This window comes from Bidens hawaiensis, unplaced genomic scaffold (genome assembly GCF_021521415.1).
Source record: "Bidens hawaiensis isolate Kalapana, Puna unplaced genomic scaffold, B.hawaiensis_p1.1 tig00017861_1, whole genome shotgun sequence".
NCBI classification, from domain to species: domain Eukaryota; kingdom Viridiplantae; phylum Streptophyta; class Magnoliopsida; order Asterales; family Asteraceae; genus Bidens; species Bidens hawaiensis.
The window spans coordinates 374,664-394,946 of NW_027492698.1; the positions used below are offsets into that span (position 1 = coordinate 374,664).

A 20,283-nucleotide genomic window follows, 5' to 3' on the forward strand; every position below is an offset into this window, starting at 1 on the left:
ATGCATGTATAATATTGTTAGTTTGTTACTCTTTTAAAATGAGAAATAACTCAATAAGGAGCTTAATTACTGTTTTTTTTGTCACTAATTTATGATGTGATTATATTGCAGCATTTGTTTACTAGTTTGGGGATTTTTCGTCCGCGAAGGCATAGTCTATCTATCTTGAAGGATATTAGTGGGTCAATAAAACCGGGAAGGTACTTTTATATATCTATGTTTGATTTAAGATTTATCGTGACTAGCTTGAGAAATGAGAATGCTGCTATGTATGCATTATTCTTGCTACATGGTAACTTTTGTGAGGAAAATATAAGTCCAATAAACAGTAAAATTTTATGTTGGATAGATTCCATTCTTTTATTTGGATACACACATATGGCATTTGCTAAACTACTGTATTTTGTATCATTAAATACTGTCGCGGGAAATTAATTATTTAATAGTAGTGATTGGTGATTAAATCAAACTTAGAACCTTTGAAATTTTGAGAAAGATGTTTATTTATTTTATCATCATTCGCCACTTTGGACATGTGTTATTGATAAATTGAATGTTTAATCCAAGGAGTTCAATCGATGTGAATCCTTTTGAGTTTGCCATTACATTACCTCACTCTTGGAAATCGGTTGATGATTGAATGAAAAAAAATGATTCTTAATTATTTTTATGTTTGACATGTGACAGGATGACTTTGCTTTTGGGTCCACCCGGCTCAGGGAAATCTACATTGCTTTTAGCTCTTGCAGGGAAACTTGACACGAGCTTAAAGGTATCTATGTGATACCTTATTATTTTCAATTCTTGTTTCTGCAAAATTGTAAGTGTGGGTGTGGCTGCTGATTATATGAAAAAACAGCTCACTGCTCATATAACAAGTGGATAACGGATTAATCTGTTTTACATGATTTCAAAATAAAACATAACAACACAATTTACAAACAGCTTGAATTTGCAAAATGATCCATGACCAAGAGGTGGGAGTTTTTAGTTGTAAAGTTTTTTTATTTAGGTTACAAGACCAACAAACGGTAGACTTATCAGAGTTATTAATATCCAGCAAAATGGTACAAGATATTAAGTTTCTTCAACCTATGAAAAATAAAACTATGCTTTAGGTGTATATAAATAAGATCGCATATCAAAAGAAAAGGATTGAAGATTCAAATCAACTTATACTCGTATTTGTGTGCATATGATTAATCTGGATTTTCGTTCAATTAGTCATTGCTGAATGGTATCAGGAAATTCATTCTGTGTAAATCACTTGTTCATGGGAGTTCATAGCTAAAGTTTCCAGCACAAATTAAGTGCTTAAAAAGTACTTGTAATAACTTACGGGCTTTACACATGCTAGTTCCAGATCAAGTAATGATTTTTTTTGGTATAACATGAAATCTAATGTGGAATTGTTATGAGGTGTCAAAAGCTCGCTACACTGTTGAACATCAACTTGTTGTAACCTCTCATTTAGCAATCTATGTTATATTCTTTCAGAAAACGGGTAAAATTACATATAATGGTCATGAACTCAATGAGTTCTGTGTTCAAAGGACTTCAGCTTACATAAGTCAAACAGACAGCCACATTGCGGAACTAACAGTACGTGAAACTCTTGATTTTGGTGCACGATGTGAAGGTGAAGGGTTTGCAGGTTTGTCTTACTTATTTGCTGAAAACTGCATATTCTCAATTATATTAATTGAAAACAATATATTTCCTAATGGACATATTTAATATATAAGAACATCCTAAAATGAGGACTAGGACACATGGAAATCAAATGTAATACTAGTTAGCATTACTCTTATTTACTCGATGCTTTGATGATGTTTTAAATGATTTCTGTTTTCATCTGTCTTACTTTCAGGAAACTTGATGAGAGAACTTACGCGTTTGGAGAAAGAAAATAAAATACGCCCGAGTCCTGAAATAGACGCGTTTATGAAGGTTATCATTTTGAGATCTATAGCTTGCTGACACCATTTCTTTGCTAAATACCTTACAATTTGAAAATACATATTCTAATACAATAATATCATATTTAGGCATCCTCTGTTGCGGGAAAAAGACACAGCATCTCAACCGATTACATACTGAAGGTGCTTGGTCTTGATGTGTGTTCAGACACAATTGTTGGAAATGATATGCTCAGGGGTATTTCAGGTGGTCAAAGAAAGAGAGTCACTACAGGTTCATGTCTGACTTTTCCCGTTTGCCATATTAGTTTATTTAAAGTTATAGCTGATAAAGACATGTTATTATAGGTGAGATGGTGGTTGGTCCAAGGAAAACTCTTTTTATGGATGAGATATCAACGGGATTAGATAGCTCAACAACGTACCAGATTGTGAAGTGTGTAAAGAATTTTGTTCATCAAATGGAAGCCACAGTGCTAATGGCTTTGCTTCAACCTGCACCTGAAACATTTGATCTTTTTGATGATCTGATTCTATTATCAGAAGGACACATGGTCTATGAAGGTCCGCGAGAAGACGTCCTTAACTTCTTTGAGTCTTTAGGTTTTCAAAAGCCCGCACGTAAAGGCACTGCAGATTTTCTTCAAGAGGTATAAATGTATTATATAAGCATTTTTTTATAAATACTTGCTTTCTACTAGGAACGCCCTGCTTGCGGTGCGCGCATATAATGTATATATGTGTGAACCCTCGGGTGGGCAAAAGTAAAATTGCACTAATTTTGACGTTATTTTACTAATCTCGTGAAAATAACGTTAAAAGTGGCGGAAGGTTAATCAGGCATCATGTGGTGGCGTTGATAGCCGAAAGACAAGGGCACATGCACCGATCAGCCAGTGTCCCGATGATTGAGTGCTATGTGCCTTATGTCCAAGGCTTGATGCAAAACTACTATCGAGCCGGGGGTCTCACCGGAAGCAGCCTCTCTATCCCTATGGGATAGAGGTAAGGCTGTCTACATCTTACCCTCCTCAGACCCTACCATAGCATTGCTATTGGTGGGATATACTGAGTACGATGATGATTGCTTTCTACTAGGAAATTTCACAAGTGTAGGCCTGTTAACGAACTGAACGAACACGAAGTAGGCATGTTTGTGTTTGTTCATTTAACTTTAACCGAACAAATGATCGAACACGAACAGTTAAATGAACGGGGTTATCATGTTCTTGTTCGTTTGTTATGAATATGAGGGTGTCTATGTTCGTTCGTGAATAGTATAAATGAACAGTTCACAAAATGTAAACGAACGAATATAACTAAATACAGATGAACGATCATAACTAAGCAGACGCCAATCAAAAGTTAACATGAACATAAATATGTTGGATTGTTGGGCTTAAAAATTTATTAAAAATGGACTAAATTGTAACGGGCCTAAAAAAAATTAGATGATCATGTATAATATATATAAATGAACTTAACCAAAGGTAAATATCAATGGACATAAATGAACGACCATACACAAATGAGACATGTTCATTTTCGTTCGTTCAACTAATTGAACAAAAAAACTTGTTCATGCTCATTTGTTTAGTAAATAAACGAACATAAATGAACCTCCACTAAACGGCTCACGAACAGCTCACTGAACGTTCAGTTCACTTAGAGGTCTAATCACAACTGATGAGTTATTTTATATGTATAGGTCACCTCAAGAAAAGATCAAGCTCAGTACTGGGCTGATGCGTCAAAACCATATGAATACATTTCAGTTTCCAAGATTTCAGAAGCTTTCAAAAATTCCCCCTATGGAAAGTCTCTGGAATCTTCTCTTTCTGTTCCATTTGATAAATCCAAGAGCCACGTGTCAGCATTGAGGAAAAGGCGGTATGGCGTATCAAAATGGAAGCTTTTTAGAGCTTGTTTCTCAAGAGAATTTGTATTAATAAAACGACATCGTTTTCTCTACATTTTCAAGACGATACAGGTATGTCTCTCTTAATATTGAAACATAACATTGTTTGAAATTGATATGTCATATGTTGTACAGGTGGCATTTGTGGGCTTTGTTACATGCACGCTCTTTATAAGAACAAGATTACATCCCACAGATATGATGGATGGAACCCTTTATCTTGGTTGTTTATTCTTTGCACTTGTGCACATGATGTTCAATGGATTTGCAGAGCTCCCACTTATGATATTTCGGTTACCTGTGTTTTACAAGCAACGGGATAATAATTTTTATCCCGCATGGGCATGGTCTGTTTCTAGTTGGATATTGCGTGTTCCATATTCTTTTGTTGAAGCTTGTGTGTGGTCTATTATAGTGTATTATAGTGTTGGCTTTTCCCCAAATGTAGGAAGGTATGCTATATTTCTTGTCTTTTAAGCTTTAACTTTTAACTAGAGGTGTAAACGAGCCAAGCGCCTCGTGAGCTATTTGAAATTGGCTCGCTAAAAGCTCGAATCAAGGTGAGCTTAAATGAGTTCAAACTCAAGCCTTAGCTTCACTTATTGAACTTGCACTGGCTCGTTAGTCTAGACGAGCCAATAATATATATAGTAATTATATAATATGGTAATTATATATCATAAAATAATTATTATTATGCATAAAACAATGATAGAAGTTATTAAATAATATGTTTTATGTTATTTATAAAAGTAATAATTAAATTAGAGATAAAAATACTTAAAAACATAGATAAATTGATAAATAATAAACGATCCAAGCCCGAGCCAAGCTTAAACGAGCTCGAACCCAAGCCTGAGCTTCCCTTATTGAACTCATGCTCGCTAGCTTAAAATGGATTATTATTTATATAAGATATTAAATATATCATATATGTTTATAAAATATTTATTATTGTCAATAAGATGTTCGTAGAAAAACCAAATAATAAATATTATGTTATATATAAAGTTACAGTTAATTTATATATAAAAAAGTATTTGAAAAGGTAAATAAATTAATAAATAATAAATAAATAATAACGATCTGGTTTGAGCTCAAACGTGCAAAACTACTGACGATTGAGCTAGAGATTTAGAAATAGAGCTCGAGATAAGCTGAGCTCAAGCTCTCGTTAGTTTTACGAAATCAGGCTTGGCTCATTTACACATTGTACTTTTAACTTCTGCAAAAAAATATCTTCATTAGAATTTTTGACATTTATCTATGATTTGCATTTTTTACAGGTTTTTTCATTACGTGTTTGTTCTATTTTCGATACACCAGATGGCTTTAGGCCTTTTTCGTACATTGGCTGCAGTTGCAAGAAATATGATGATTTCCAATACATTCGGGTCGGCTTCTCTGCTTGCGATATTTTTGTTGGGTGGATTTATCATGCCTAAAGGTAACTTACCAACTTTAATATTAATCTCAACGAACCACGGGTTTATAAATCTGCTTGTTTTCTTTCAGATATGATTAAGCCATGGTGGATATGGGGTTATTGGGTGTCACCTTTATCATATGCACAAAGTGCAATTGCTGTTAATGAGTTTACTTCCACTAGATGGCAGACGGTTTGTTTGTTTGTTTTTATGCATCTAACTTGTCCACGTCATCTTTGTCAAATACAGCTGTGTTTTTTGTGAAATGACAATTTCAAATGCTGCCACTTTGCAGAATCTTACTGGTACAAACATGACACTCGGGTACGGTGTTCTCCGGTTTCATCATCTGCCCACTGAGAATTATTGGTAGTGGATTGGAGTTGGTGCCTTGTTACTTTATGCTCTGTTTTTCAATATCGTAGTCACTCTGGCTTATCTTCAACGTAAGTGCTTGTTTATTACTGTTTGGATGTGGAGTAAATAAGTATACTAATATCGGTGATATGTATACTATTTTCTTTCTACTGCAGCTCTAAAAGGTGCACATATTGTTCTACCATCAACCATAGATGCAGGTTAGTTACTTTTACAATCACTTTTTCACGCTGGTTGGTAATTAAGGATGTGCATGAACTGTTTAACCAATTGTCCGGTTTATGCCTTTACGGTTTGGTTTCCATGGTTTTACAGTTAGGTTTACAGTTTGGAACTGGGAACCGGCAGTTTGACATTTAATATTTACTATTTTATAATAAAATACAGTATGTATATGTATTATATTCATGAATCCAGCCTTGTTATTCTTAAATAAAAATAATACAGTATTACACTTTTAAAGAAACATTAAAAAGGGAAATTTACCATAGTAGTCATTTTGATCATTGACTTTGACAAAATGGCCCATGACTTTTTTGTTTACTCAAATATCTTTTACCTATCATTTTTAAAGAAGAAAATGGCTTCAGATAGAAATCTGCTGTGTCATGTGGAAATCTGTTGCGCCATGTTGAATATGCTGCGCCAAAATGACATATGTCGTGCTCGGGTTTGATCAGCATTTTATGAAGTCAAGGCTATTTTGTTGATTATCTCGGTCAGAATGGTTATGTTGGTGTTTTTCCTTTTAAAAAATGGTTCGAAACTGCCAAAACGACCAGTTTTATTTGTTGTTTGTATGAAATCGTAGTCAACAGTTTATCCAAGATTTTTTGTGAAAATGGCCCGAATTGGATAGTGTACACTATTGCATGGTATTCGTAACTTGAATCTGTTGTTTTGGTTTTGATCTAAAAGTTTTCTTTATTACATTTTTATTAAAAGGTAAATTTGATATCTAATTATTATCAGTAGTTTACAATTTTTTCAAAACTATGTGATGTTGCATTTGTGTGATGAAGGGAACATATTAAAAAAGTAATTTTTCCATTCTTTACAGCCGGCGAGAAGACGACAGTTGCCAAATCTGAAAGTGTTTCTAGAAGACAGGGCATGACTCTACCTTTTAAACCGTTGTCAATGACATTTCATAATGTCAGTTACTTTGTTGACATGCCAAAGGTAAATCTTACAGTTTCTCTACTGCTTACGTGGCAAACACTTAACTTGAGCTAAAAGCCTAAAGCAAAAAAACTTTTTTTCAGGACATGGTTATGGAAGTTACGGCAGATAAGAAGTTACAGCTCTTGTCTGACGTAAGCGGAGTGTTTTTGCCAGGTGTCCTCACTGCACTGATGGGGTCGAGTGGGGCCGGCAAAACAACCTTAATGGACGTCCTTGCTGGCAGGAAGACAGGTGGATACACTGAAGGTGAAATCACCATATCCGGGTATCAAAAGGAACAAAGCACATTCGCCAGGGTTTCTGGTTATGTTGAACAAAATGATATTCACTCGCCTCAAGTCACCGTTATGGAATCTCTATTATTTTCTGCTTTTCTCCGCCTTCCCTCAGACCTCAAAGAAAAGCAAAAACGGGTTAGTTTTATTCATCCCATTTCAGTCTTTGACGACTCATCTGTTTGAATCTATTACTTACCCGTTTGAATCCTTGACTGGCCCGTTTGAATCTCTGACTGACCCTTTTGAATTTGACCGACCAGTTTGAACCTTTGACTGACCCTTTGGAATTTTTGAGTGACCCATTTAAATCTTTGACTGATTCATTTGAATATCTTTGACTGACCCGTTTAAATATCTTTTACTGACCCGCTTGAATTTTTTACTGACCCTTGTGAATCTTTGACTGGCCCGTTTGAATCTTTTACTGAACAGTATGAATCTTTAACTGACCCATTTGAATCTTTGACTGACTCCTTAGAATTTTTGACTGATCCGTTTGAAAAAAAAAACAGGAGTTTGTGGAAGGAGTGATGAAGTTAGTTGAACTAGATATTCTAAAAGATGCATTAGTAGGCTTACCTGGCAGTACCGGGTTATCCACTGAGCAAAGGAAAAGATTAACAATAGCAGTTGAGCTTGTTGCTAATCCCTCTATAATATTCATGGATGAACCTACATCTGGACTTGATGCACGGGCTGCTGCCATTGTAATGCGAACCGTTCGTAATACAGTTGATACTGAAAGAACAGTCGTTTGCACCATCCATCAACCTAGTATTGAAATATTCGAAGCATTTGACGAGGTTTTGTTTCATTACTTTGTTTATCATCAGTCATGTTGAATCTTTATAAAATTATGTATAAGTTTTGATTTTTTATTAACAGCTACTTCTAATGAAAAGAGGAGGACGCGTGATATATGGAGGAAAAGTGGGCGAGGGATCGGATATTTTGATTAAGTACTTTGAGGTCAGAGTTTGAATACTATTTAGTTAGTTTTGAAAACTAATGAAGATTATATCTAAAAATTATGCAGAGTATAAATGGGATTACACCGATGCCTAGTCATTATAATCCTGCAAATTGGATGCTTGAAATGACTACACCTGCTGCTGAAGAAAGAATTGGCCAAGACTTTGCAGAGATTTATAAAAATTCTAAACAGTATCGGTAATAATTTTTAAAAACAAAAGCTTGATATATGTTCAATACAGAACCAGTTTTGATGGTTTTGTATTTGTAGGGAAATTGAAGAGTTGATTAAGCAAACGAGTACTCCAGAGCCAGGATCCGAGCCGTTAAAGTTTTCTACACCATACTCTCAAAATAGTCTATACCAGTTTAAAACTTGTTGGTGGAAGCAGAATCTTGTGTATTGGAGAAGCCCAGAATACAATGCTGTGAGGCTGTTGTTTACAACTATGTGTGCATTAATTGTCGGTTCTGTATTTTGGGACATCGGTTCTAAAAGGTAATACTTTGTTTTTCTTTAATTAAGTTTACCTTCATTATCGTTTTCAAACATCAAAGTTTATTTATTATTAAATTGTTCATTCCGCAGAGACAGCACCCAGAACTTGATGGTGGTTATAGGTGCGCTTTACACAGCTGTCTTGTTTCTTGGTGTAAATAACGCTTCCACCGTACAGCCCGTGATTGCAATAGAAAGAACAGTTTTTTACCGTGAAAGAGCTGCTGGGATGTATTCTGCAATCCCTTATGCAATGGCACAGGTACGTCTTTTTTTCATATAAATACAATACTGAGTTTGATTTTTTATTTTATTTTATTTTTCAGGGTCTGGTGGAGATTCCATACATAGCAACTCAGACGATCGTGTATGGTGTGACTACATACTTCATGATCAACTTTGAGAGGAATTTAGGTATCAATCCAAAACGCATAAAATGATAAAAGTTTAATATGTGAATAAAAGTTACAATTTTGATTCTTTTTGGTGCAGAAAAATTTTTATACTATCTTCTGTTCATGTTTTTAACTTTCACCTACTTTACCTTTTATGGAATGGTGGCGATTGGTCTTACACCGTCTCAACAAATGGCTGCGGTTGTTTCCTCTGCGTTTTACTCATTATGGAATCTTCTTGCTGGTTTTCTCGTCCCAAAACCGGTAACTAGCTTAACTAACTTCTTCTTGTTCTATAGGTGTTTTCTTGTGCAAGGTTTAACTAACTTATTGTTACCGGCTTTTATTGTAGCAAATACCGGGCTGGTGGATTTGGTTTTATTATGTGTGCCTGAAGAAACACTAAGTGACCCGGTACAGATTATAGATAATCTGGGGGTTAAGTAATGTTTCCCACGGATGAGGTCTAACTGAGAAGGCTGTTCTTCAGGAGACCTGCAAAACAAACACCGTAAGCTCGTCACTGAGAAGGGGGGAGTTCCTCCTTGTGACCACCCTCCGGCGTGAGAATCAGACTAGGTTGCTCTGAATATAAGTGTATATTAAGAGATTGCTAGATAACTGGATATCAGATGATCTTACCATTCCAAGATATTGGAGTATTTATAGCCGAAGGTAGGTTTCCAAGAAGGTACAGCCGGCTGAATAGTATTCCTGTTCAACCAACAGTGGACTATGCACAGGCCATACTGGTTGGTGGGTAGGTTACGGCGAACAGTAACAAAGTCGGCTGCACTATTCCACCAACTGTAGTTTATGCACGTCCCACTTACTGTGGATTGTACGCAGGCCATGCTGGTTGGTGAATAGGTTACGGCCAACAGTAACACTATTCCACCAACTGTAGGCCGCGCATGCTCCTCAGTAAGGGTTGGTGAGTAGGCAGCGGCTAATAGTGACAAACAGTACTAGAGGGTGCTCCTCCTCGCGCTGTTGTCGATGAGCTGTCACCCTGTGATTGGCTCATGGGCTGTTCTGGTCAGATCGTCTGTCCTGTCCATACCTTGGTAGGCATGGTACAAAAGATCTTTCAGAATCAGACTGGCTCATTTAGGCGGGATTGTTCCCGCCTTGCTCATTTCTTCATGTGACTACTGAAGTAGCTAGTGTCTTGTGCGTGTAGCCCTGCTGTCTGCGGGTAGCCTTCCCTGATGGCTTGTATCCGCAACTGCGGGAACAGGCGGGGTACTTCACCATTGGGAGGCTTTCCCTGCGTGTTCAGCTTGTGTACTGCGCGTAAGATCCTATGAGCATGGTGGGTCCTGCGGGAGCAGATGGCCTTTGCGCAGACGTCCCTGTTCAAGGTGAGTCTTGCGGGACCAACTGATCTCTGCTGGGACCTACCTCTTCAAGTCCCCCCAGTCCAATGTTCTTCTCATGAATGTTTAATAAAGTGAGGTGAACTTTTGGACTAATGTCACTTGCAAAGGGGTTTTGAAAAGGGGTTTCTAGTTTTAAGGTTCTCCGTGGGGATTCTTCCCGCGGGTTTCCTAATGTCACTTGCAAAAATTCCCGATTTTTTTGCTTGATCTTTGGGTATGATGCGGGTAGGTATGTAACTTTCTCGCAAGTCAGGAGCGTTGAGTCTCACTTGTGTGGATTCTCCTTGAGGTTTTAGTGGTTTTGAACATAGTGATCAATTATGTTTAAACCACCAATTCCATCCTGGAGCCTCAAACAATGTATTTCTCGACGTTCCCGCTCTGCGGGGATGTTATTTCCGTTTCCACAAGCATTGCCCAGAAGATCCTTCCTGGTTTCAATTCCCTGCCGGGCGCTAGGTATGTTAAGGGTTTTGCCTTAACACTGTACCCGCGCTCGTCTTACGGTTACTTTACTTTCAAGGTACTCCTGGCGTCAATTCCCTGCGGGTGCTAGATACGTGAAGGGTTTTGCCTTAACACTGTATCCGCACCCGTCTTATAGTTACTTTGTTGCCGGGGTATTCTTGGCTTCAATTCCCTGCGGGTGGTAGGTATGTGGAAGGTTTTGCCTTAACACTGTACCCGCATCCGTCTTATGGTTACTTGGTTGCCAAGGTAAGGGGTATTTTCCCGCTTACCTTTGAATCTTTTTGAATTTTGAAATTCGAAAGGTTGGTGAGGATAAGAACAGTCCAAACATCTGAAACGTCGTGTGACGGTTTCTTCTGACTGTGTCAGGACGTGCAGGAAGTTATGGTGACGTGACAGAACATGGTCATTCCAGTCGCTTTTTCAGGCGCGTGGGCATGATTTTTCGGGCGCGTGGCCGCGAAATTACTGGCACACGTCCTTTCAGCAGCTGTTGCCAGCTTGCTTTTTGCCACGTGTCATAGTTTTATTGCGCCCTTGATTTCTCTCTCATCCGTATTAAATTCACCGCATTAATTGCGATTACTATATAAAGGGGGAGAGGGTTATTTGCAATTCACACTTTTCACTCTTCTTCTTCTTAGTGATTTCCGGCAAATACTCCCCTTTTTCAGGCAAGCATTTTCCCGAAATCACTCTTCTTTCTGCAATAATGTCCTCTCGTGATGCTGAAGCTATAGCTGACGATAGGGGTACTGCTGGTGAGTGCCAGTGTGCTCTGCCCGGCGATCAGTACCGGTATGTTGTCAGGAAGTTCATGCTCGATCATCTCGAGCCTGAGTTTCCTGAATCCCACCAGACCGTGTACGATGCCCCCAGTGGCAAGATCGGGGTTTATGCTGCATTTTTTGTCTATGGGAATCTTAGATTCCCATTGACAAAATTTGTTTACCGTGTCCTTGAGAGGCACGGTGTCCATTTGACCGAGCTGCACCCCATGGCGATCGCCAAGATTCGCCATTTTGAGTGGGTGTGCCGGATTTTGGGCATCGATCCCCATGTGGACCGCTTGATGACCTTCTATACCTGGAGGTGCATCCAAGGGTGGTACACCCTGACGACCCGTATTAAGGGTCTGAAGATATGCGACACCGAGCGCAGTCTTCGCGCGTGGAAGCAGGAATTCTTCTACATTTCTGCCCGCGCCATCCCCCTTGCCATGAAGTTTAAAAATGGCCAAGCGATACCGAGCCTTCACGCCCCCAACTACCAGGAGGCGGAATGGTTTTCGAAGATACCCCAGATCCAATCTCCGGTTTACCGGTTTGCGGAGTCCGGGATGGTCATGTTAGGGATGAGCCGGGTGTGGAAAGATGCATCTCTGGTTCCCATCCTCCTCGAATACGGTTTGAACTCTATTCCCTATGGTATGTCTTGTTTTTCTTTTTTGATACAAGTTTGTCTTCTAACTGTTTCTTTTTTTTTCAGAGGGAAATGATTTGGAGTCGCTTCTGTTTCCGCGGGAAGCCGACGGTCCCGCGCGGATGGGTACTCGTGCTTTGGACGAGGGCGAGTTGCCCATCCTGGAGCAAACAGCGGATCGGTTTGTGGAGGTCTATCCGCTGGGCCACGAGATCCTGAGCCAACGGCGGCCAGGTAAGGCGATATTCCTTCCTCAACCCCTTAATGCTGTACCCGCTGTTGGAATTCTTGACCTGTCTTCTTCTGAGGAATCCTCAGATGCTCCTCCATTGGTGCGGAAGAAGAAAGCTGCTGCCGGCGGGAAAGGGAAGGAGAAGGCCTCCACGGCTGGTCCGGTGGTTCTATCTGACTCGGAGTCAGATAGTGAAGAGGTGGCGGGGAAGCCCGGTGGTGAGGAGACCACTGTTCCGGAGGCTGCGACCGTTACCGCCGGAGAACCAACGAAGACGACGGTGACCGGGACCAAGAGGCCGGCTCCATCGGGTTCCTCCCCGCCCGTCCGTACGTTCAGGGTCAAGAAAACCCGTAAGTACAATCATAATGTCTTTGCAGATTTATTACTTCTTAAATTTAACATTCTTTGTGCAGGCGTGTATGTTGACGCATTCCGGGGTGAAGCGCAGGGGGGTACTTCCCCGCCAATGACGGTAGGCTCGGTCAGCCTTCCTGAGGCGTCGACCCAGGCGCCTGCGTCTGCATCCGTTGGTCCAGTTGCTCATTCATTTGGGCCAACTGTTCCGGTCGAGATGACGTCACCGCCGGCCGTGAGTGCGATTTTTACAGCATCCTTCACGGAGCCGGCGGTTACTGCTGCTGCTGATGAGGCGGCGACCGCGGCGGCGACCCCAACGGCGACCACGGCGGCTGCCACCATGCCCGCGCCACCGGCACCAATGGCCGGACCATCAGGTACGCGCAGGGCTTCCCGCCGATCTTTGCCACCTTCCCGTCTGCCTGACCTGTTGGATGGATTTCCTTTAGGTTCAGGTGATGGGTTTGGCGGTTATCGGCCTGTCATTGACCCTACAGGTGCGTAGGGTTCCTTTCTTTTTCCCTTATGTTTTTTATCATCTTTTCCTTACTGCCTTTGTTTCTTTTGCAGTGACGGATTCCAATGAAGTGTATGTTCCGCGATGGAACATACGCCGAGGAACAACCCTTCGCACACCTGTGGAGTGCGTGGACTGGGTTCGCCACGCTGCTCCCCCGGGTGCGTTGGGGGAAGCCATGGTTAGCTACCAGGAGGGTAGGCTAACCAATGAGCTTCGGGTTCTCCAGGCCCGGATGCAGCCGCGCGTCGAGCTGTTTTGTCGTGAAAACGACAAGTTGAAAGCAGCTCGCGCCAAGGACGTATCTGAGGCGCGTGCTCTTCGGGAGGAGAACCAACAGCTGGCGGCAGCTGCCGCCGACAAGGAGAAGGCCTTCAAGGCCCTCGAGGTTGAAGTTCAGGCGCGACTCGAGGCCCGCTCCAAGGCTGCCCAAGCTGTGAATGAACAGCTTCGGCTGGCCAGGGAGACTGCGCGAAACGCAACCGAGAGGGCTGCCCAGGCTGAAGCCGTTGCTGAGCCTCTGCGTGTGGAGAATGAGGAGCTGAAAGGCAAATTAGAGGCTCTCCAACGCGCTCATGATGCCTTGGCAATGGAAGATGCCAAGAAACTCCAGGAAATCCTGGACCAGAGGGGGGTGCTTGACCAGACCCAGCGGAAGCTTAAGGGCGTCGAAGAGGCTGCCGCAAAGGAAGTTTTACTTGCCAACCTTAACAAGAGCGAAGCCGAACGCGCCCATAACGAAGCTCAAGCTGCCCTCCAATGGCTTCTTCGAGAAGCGTTGCCTCAGGTATGTTTAACTTTGTCTTCACGCTTTTCTTTTGTAAGAAAAGGTTCTAACACTTGTATATATTTTTTTTTTTGTAGGTTGTGCGTCGGGTCTTTTCAGAGACCTCTTACGATGATGCTATGACCGCAGCCCTCAACGCTTCTCATGAGGATGGGGAAAAGGCCGGCTTCCTGCTTGGTCTAGGGTTTGTTGAGAAAGGCGTCCCGCCTTCCAACTTCCCTTTGTTCGATGTGGATACCGAAGCCATTTATGACCAAGCATTGAACCAATACGCCGCCTTCCCGCATCCAGTGGTGGAAAAGGTGGACGAAGTAGCTGTTGCTGATGATGGGTTAGCTGTTCTCAAAGCGTTCCTCGAACCACCCCGTTCTTCTGACGGAGCGGGTCCAAGTGGAAGCGGCCCTGAAGCTTGATCCCGAAGATCCCTTTCCATTGCTAAGATAGACTTGTATAGATTTACTCTTTCAGGCGGGTAGTAACCCGGCCATTCTTGTAATATATCATTGAAATATAAATCTTTTTGCGGATAAGATTGTTATTTCCTTCTTTGGATTCCTTGCTTTATAAACTCATAACTTGCATACTTAGTTTTAGCAATTTTCCAAGTGTTTTAGAATAAGTTAACCTGTTGAACGTGGTTGATGATGGGTTAAAGTTTCGCTTCCTCCTTCGTGATTGTGCGGGTAGAACCGTCACTTGCACTTGGTAGGATGGCTAAATTTTAACTGTCATCTGACCTGCGTGTAGGTTTTCCTCATTTTTCCTCGAAATTTCTAAGTATTTAGGATAAGTTAACCTTTGAACGTGGTTGATAGTGGGTTAAAGTTTTGCTTCCTCTTTCGTGATTGTGCGGGTTGAACCGTCACTTGCACTTGGTAGGATGGCTAAACTTTACCCATACCTGACCTGCGTGTAGGTTTTCCTTATCCTTATTTCTAAGTATTATATATATATATATATATATATATTTTTTTTTTTTTTTTTTTTTAGGATAACCTTTGAACGTGGTAGATGATAGTTTGAAGTTTTGCTTCCTTATTTGTGATTGTGCGGATAAGACCGTCACTTGCACTTACAAAGATGGCTAAACTTTACTTACATCATACCTGCGTGTAGGTTTCCCCTATTTTTAACGTTGTGTTTATGCGGGTTTTGCCGCCTTCCACACGCAATGACTTACTTCTCCTCATTTATGCGGTAAATACCGGCACCAGTGGGGAGTTCATAAGGATAAAGGTAAACACATTATGAAAGGAGAATCATTTCCATTAGAAGTGGCTCTTGGCCTTTTCTTTACAAGTTTTGGAATTGATCTACATATAACATTTGCGTAATTGAGCTCCATTCCATGTTCTTGGGATGGGAGTGCCATCGAGCCTTTCGAGCCGGTATGCGCCCTTTCCCAGAACCTGTTTGATAACGTATGGCCCTTCCCAGATCGGGGCCAACTTTCCTGGGCGTTCTTGGTTCGAAGCCTCGTTATTACGCAGTATGTAGTCTCCTTCCTTGAAGTTGCAGAGTTTTACCCGCGTGTTGTAGTACTTTTGCATTTGTCGTTTGTAGTTCTCTTCACGCACTGCGGCTAAGTCTCTGCGTTCCTCGGTTAGCATAAGATCCAACCGTCTTTCCGCATCATTGTCTTATGGCTGACTCAAGACCCTTGGTGAGGGTAGACCAATTTCGACCGGGACCATGGCTTCAGTGCCATAAGTGAGGCTGAACGGGGTTTCTCCCGTACTGGCCTTCTTCAACGTTCTGTTTGCCCAAAGGACGTGCGGAAGCTCGTCCACCCAGCCGGATCTGTGTTTCAAGAGTCTTTTCTTTATGCCTTCAACGATGCTTTTATTTGCTCTTTCCACCTCACCATTTCCTTGCGGGTGTGCCACTGAGGTAAAGGTGTGGGTGATTTGAAGTTCTTTTAGCCATTGTTGTAGCTTTTTGTCAGCAAAGTTGGTGCCGTTATCGCTCACCAAATTCTGTGGAAGTCCAAAACGACAAATTATAAATTCCCAAATAAATTTTTTGATATGCTTTGCGGTTGTTTGGGCTAAAGGTTTTGCTTCTATCCACTTGGTGAAGTAGTCGATGGCTACCACTAGGAACTGAACATTTCCTGCTGCTGTAGGAAATGGGCCTGTCACATCGATGGCCCACTTCTGAAATGGCCATGAAGAAGTGACTGGAACCAGTTCGTTTTTCGGGCGATGCGTGTTAGGTGCGTAAAGCTGGCAAGACCTGCATTTTCTGATGTATGCCAGTGCATCCGTATGCATCCCCGGCCAAAAGTATCCCGCGTTGTTTAGCTTGGCTACAACAGCGCGGGGACCTGCGTGTACCCCACAGATGCCTTCGTGTACTTCCCTTAGGAGGTAGTTAGCATCTTGGTTGTCCACGCATCTCAAGAGTGGGCCAAGAAAGTTACATCTGTAAAGGATATCATTGACGAGTTGATAATTCAGTGCTTTACAGCGTAGTTTTCTTGCCTGTGTTTTTGACTCTGGTAGTATTCCAGCTGCAAGGTAATTTATTATTGGTGTCATCCACGTTTCTGTACTGGTTTGGATGACACAAATTTCCTTGTGCGGGACTGATGGCGCTTCGAGGAGTTCAATGCGGATGTCCTTTCCCAGGTGGGTGAAGGCTAGTGATGCAAGCTTGCTTAACGCATCCGCAGATTTGTTTTCGCTGCGCTTGACATGTATGACTTTACAATCACTAAAATCACGCATAAGGGTTTTTGCCTGGGCGAGGTACAGGGCCATGGTGTCGTTCACAGCCGTGTATGTTCCATTTATTTGGTTGGCCACCAGCATGGAATCCACATGGGCTTCCAAGTTTTTCACTCCCATCTTACGCGCAATTCTCAAACCGGCCAAGAATGCTTCATATTCGGCTTCGTTATTCGTACTTGGAAAGTCCAGCCGAATAGCGTAAGTATATTCTTGGCCCGCTGGGTTGGTTAATTTTAACCCTGCGCCTGAACCCTCGTTACTGGCTGCTCCATCAGTATAGAGTCGCCAGACATCATTGACGTCCTGTGCTGGGGAGGGTTGAGCCTCCTCCTGGCACTCTTTCTCCCGCGAAGCGGGGACTTCTGCAATAAAATCGGCCAGGACCTGGCCTTTTATGGCTGGTCTTGGCTTGTACTTAATTGCATATTCTCCCAATTCAATTGCCCATTTGGCTAGACGTCCCGATAATTCGGGTTTGCCTAGAACGTTTGAGAGTTTGAAGTTGGTGAGAATGGTGATTGGGTGGCCCTGGAAATATCGTCTTAACCTGCGTGAAGCATGTATAAGTGCTAAGACTAATTTTTCGAGGGTAGAGTACCGGGTTTCTACGTCTGTTAGTACACGGCTAACATAATAGATTGGCATCTGGACGCCTTTTCGTTCTACTAGCAGGACTGCCCCGGTTGCTCTATCTGTTGCGGAAAGGTATAGGATTAACTCCTCTCCCGCTTGTGGTGCTGTAAGTGTTGGGAGTTCGATCAGGCGTGACCGAATCTCCTGAAAAGCTGCTTCCGCTTCTGGTGTCCAGCGGAAGTGCGTTTTCTTCAAGCAATTTCTCAATGTTGACACGAAAGGAAACGACTTATCTGCATGGTTTGCCAAGAAGCGATTAAGTGCGACTAGTCGTCCATTCAGTGTCTGAGCCTGTTTGATGGTGGTAGGTGATTCCATTTTAACAATGGCTTCAACCTTTTCAGGGTTCGCTCTAAAGCCATCTTTAGTAACAATGACTCCCAAGAACTTCCCTTCTTCCATCCCAAATGAACACTTGCTCGGGTTGAGCTTCATGTTTATCTTTCGGAGCGTGTTGAAAGTTTCTTCAATGTCTTTCAACATCGCCTCAGGCTCGAGGCTTTTGATGACCAAATCATCCATATAGACTTCCAAGTTTCTCCCGATTTGGGCATGAAACTCTTTGTCCATTAGTCGTTGGTACGTGGACCCTGCATTCTTAAGTCCGAATGGCATCATTTTATAACAAAATGTACCATCGGGCGTCCGAAATGCGGTTTTGTCCTGGTCATCAATGGCCATGTGGATTTGGTGGTACCCCTTATACGCATCCAAGAAGCATTTAAGGCGGAATGGTGCCAACGAATCCACTTTGAGATCAATTTCTGGTAACGGATAACAATCTTTGGGGCATGCTTTGTTCAAATCTTTGAAATCTATGCACATGCGCCATTGTTTGTCATTCTTCGGTACCATTACGGGATTTGCAACCCATGTTTGATATCTACTAACGCGTACGATGCCTGCGTCAAGGAGTTCCTTGACTTGGGTTCTACACGCGTTAGTTTGCTCAGGCCCCATCACTCTGCGCTTTTGTACGATCGGCGTAACAGCCGGATCGCATTTGAGTTTATGCTCTGCCTTACTTCGGGGTACACCAGTCATGTCAGCTGGTGCCCACGCAAAGATGTCAGCGTTTTTCTGCAGTAAGCGTTTGAGTAAGGTGCGGGTGGGATCAACGATTGTAGGTCCGATGGTAACGGCCTGGTCGGGGTATTTGCCGTTGAAGGCCCATTTTTCTGGTTCAGTGATGGTTGGTTTAGCCTTTTTCGGTTTGGGTTTAGATGAAACAGATGCAATGCATACCTGGGGAATGCCAGAGATCATTGCTACACCCTCAGCTGTTGGCCATCCCATCATGCCATGGATTGAAGATACCACGGCGTTGAATCTTGCCATCCCGTCTCTTCCGAATAGGATGTCGTACGTATGATGTGGCTTTTTCATTACGACAAAATCCACGTCTTCTGTGCGTGAATGATTCCCATCAGTAAGAGTAACGGGGAAAGATAGGATACCCAGGGGTGTTTCTGTACTTCCGTCAAACCCTTCCATTGAAGCGTAGACCGTTTCCAAGCGTTCTTTGTCTTCATCATCCAGCTTATCAAAGAACTGTCTGTACATCACTGTCGACGAAGCGCCGTTGTCAGCAAGAGTGCGTGAAGTGATGTAGTGCCCCAGCTGGCTTCTGATGACGATGGGGCCTTCTTTGCTGGGGCCTCCTGGCACTCTCGGGAAGCGCACCTCAGCTTCTTTCCACGCGCATGGTTCTGCCACCCGTCTTTTTCTTCCTCTGACCTTGCCATGAACCATGTTGATGCTGATATCGACGGGCTTTCGTCCGTTACCTCTGTACCGGTTGTCACTCCTTCCTCCCTTCCTGATCGATGCCACAAGATGTGCAAGCCTTCCGTCCTTGACAAATGTCTCAATAATATCTTTCAAGGATGTGCACTCTTCAGTACCATGACCCTTTGTCCCGTGGAAATCACAGGATTTGCTTTGATCCGCATTAGGTTTCTGCCGGATCAATGGGGCTTTAGGCCATGGTAATTTTTCCGTGGCAAATATCTCCGTGACGCTCTTCGTGAGTGGCGTCCACCGGTGTTTTCGGTTTGAAGGGTGTGTGTTGTCCCTTCCGCCAACAAGAGGGCGAGAGCTGGATGAGGTGTCAAAGTTTACCCTTGACTGCCAAATACCTAGCCTCCTCTTTTTGTTTTGCCGGGCGATCCGGACATTGTTCTCTCTGGTCCTCTGCTTGTAGAGGTGTGTACTCTGGGGAAGATCTCTTCCCAGTTGCTTTTCCGTCTCGGCAAAGCGCTTTGCCGCCGTCATGATGGCATCCCAAGTTGATGGCATGCCATCCTTACCCGTCAATGTGCGGATAAGTTCTGGGTATTCGGCGCCTTGGATGAAGGCGGCGCGAACCAGATCTTCACTTATGTTGCCGAGACTAAGCTTTTTGGAGTTGAAGCGAGTGATGAAGTCTAGTAGAGATTCATCCTCCTCTCTCACGCAGTTAAGGATCGTCCACTGCTCTTCAGTGTACTTCCTCTGTTGGCTGAAATGCTGGCTGAACTTGTTCTGAAAGTCCGCCCAGTCATATATGTGGTGGATCGGTAAACGATCGAACCATGCCCTGGCCGCTCCGACCAGAGTCATCTGGAACATGTAGCACCACGTGGGTTCCGTCCAGTTGCTGACGGTAGCCCCCGCAATGAACCTGTTCAAATGGTCGTCTGAGTCGGATAGACCATCGTAAGTGCCAATGTTGGACATTTGTTTGGCACTTCTCGGGGCGATTGCTTCCGCAATGTCCCTTGCGAACTTTGACTTC

At 42.6% G+C, this 20,283-nt stretch overlaps 2 protein-coding genes across 2 annotated transcripts in view; both read left to right on the top strand.

Annotated features, from left to right (window-relative positions):
- LOC143554884 (ABC transporter G family member 31-like) lies at positions 1 to 8,753 on the top strand. Its single transcript, XM_077044547.1, has 20 exons — positions 1 to 6; positions 112 to 200; positions 688 to 772; positions 1,498 to 1,654; positions 1,871 to 1,950; positions 2,049 to 2,193; positions 2,268 to 2,569; positions 3,628 to 3,909; positions 3,973 to 4,289; positions 5,124 to 5,284; positions 5,353 to 5,456; positions 5,560 to 5,569; positions 5,690 to 5,710; positions 5,798 to 5,842; positions 6,703 to 6,824; positions 6,908 to 7,240; positions 7,618 to 7,908; positions 7,991 to 8,074; positions 8,142 to 8,275; positions 8,349 to 8,753. The coding sequence occupies exons 1-20, from the start codon at positions 1 to 3 to the stop codon at positions 8,578 to 8,580; spliced, it is 3,000 nt and encodes a 999-aa protein (XP_076900662.1). The 3' UTR covers positions 8,581 to 8,753.
- LOC143554885 (ABC transporter G family member 31-like) overlaps positions 8,686 to 20,283 on the top strand; it is a 22,532-nt gene continuing 10,934 nt past the window's right edge. The window contains exons 1-3 of the mRNA XM_077044548.1: positions 8,686 to 8,838; positions 8,903 to 8,990; positions 9,069 to 9,235. Of these exons, the coding sequence (XP_076900663.1) occupies positions 8,686 to 8,838; positions 8,903 to 8,990; positions 9,069 to 9,235 (408 nt within the window). The remainder of the gene's footprint in view (positions 8,839 to 8,902; positions 8,991 to 9,068; positions 9,236 to 20,283) is intronic.

What these genes read in the sequence shown, in the direction of transcription:
- LOC143554884 (XM_077044547.1), top strand. An exon ending in AACTTGACACGAGCTTAAAG is followed by an intron (nt 773 to 1,497) that starts GTATCTATGTGA and finishes ATATTCTTTCAG; the next exon opens with AAAACGGGTAAAATTACATA. An exon ending in ACTTTGTTGACATGCCAAAG is followed by an intron (nt 6,825 to 6,907) that starts GTAAATCTTACA and finishes ACTTTTTTTCAG; the next exon opens with GACATGGTTATGGAAGTTAC.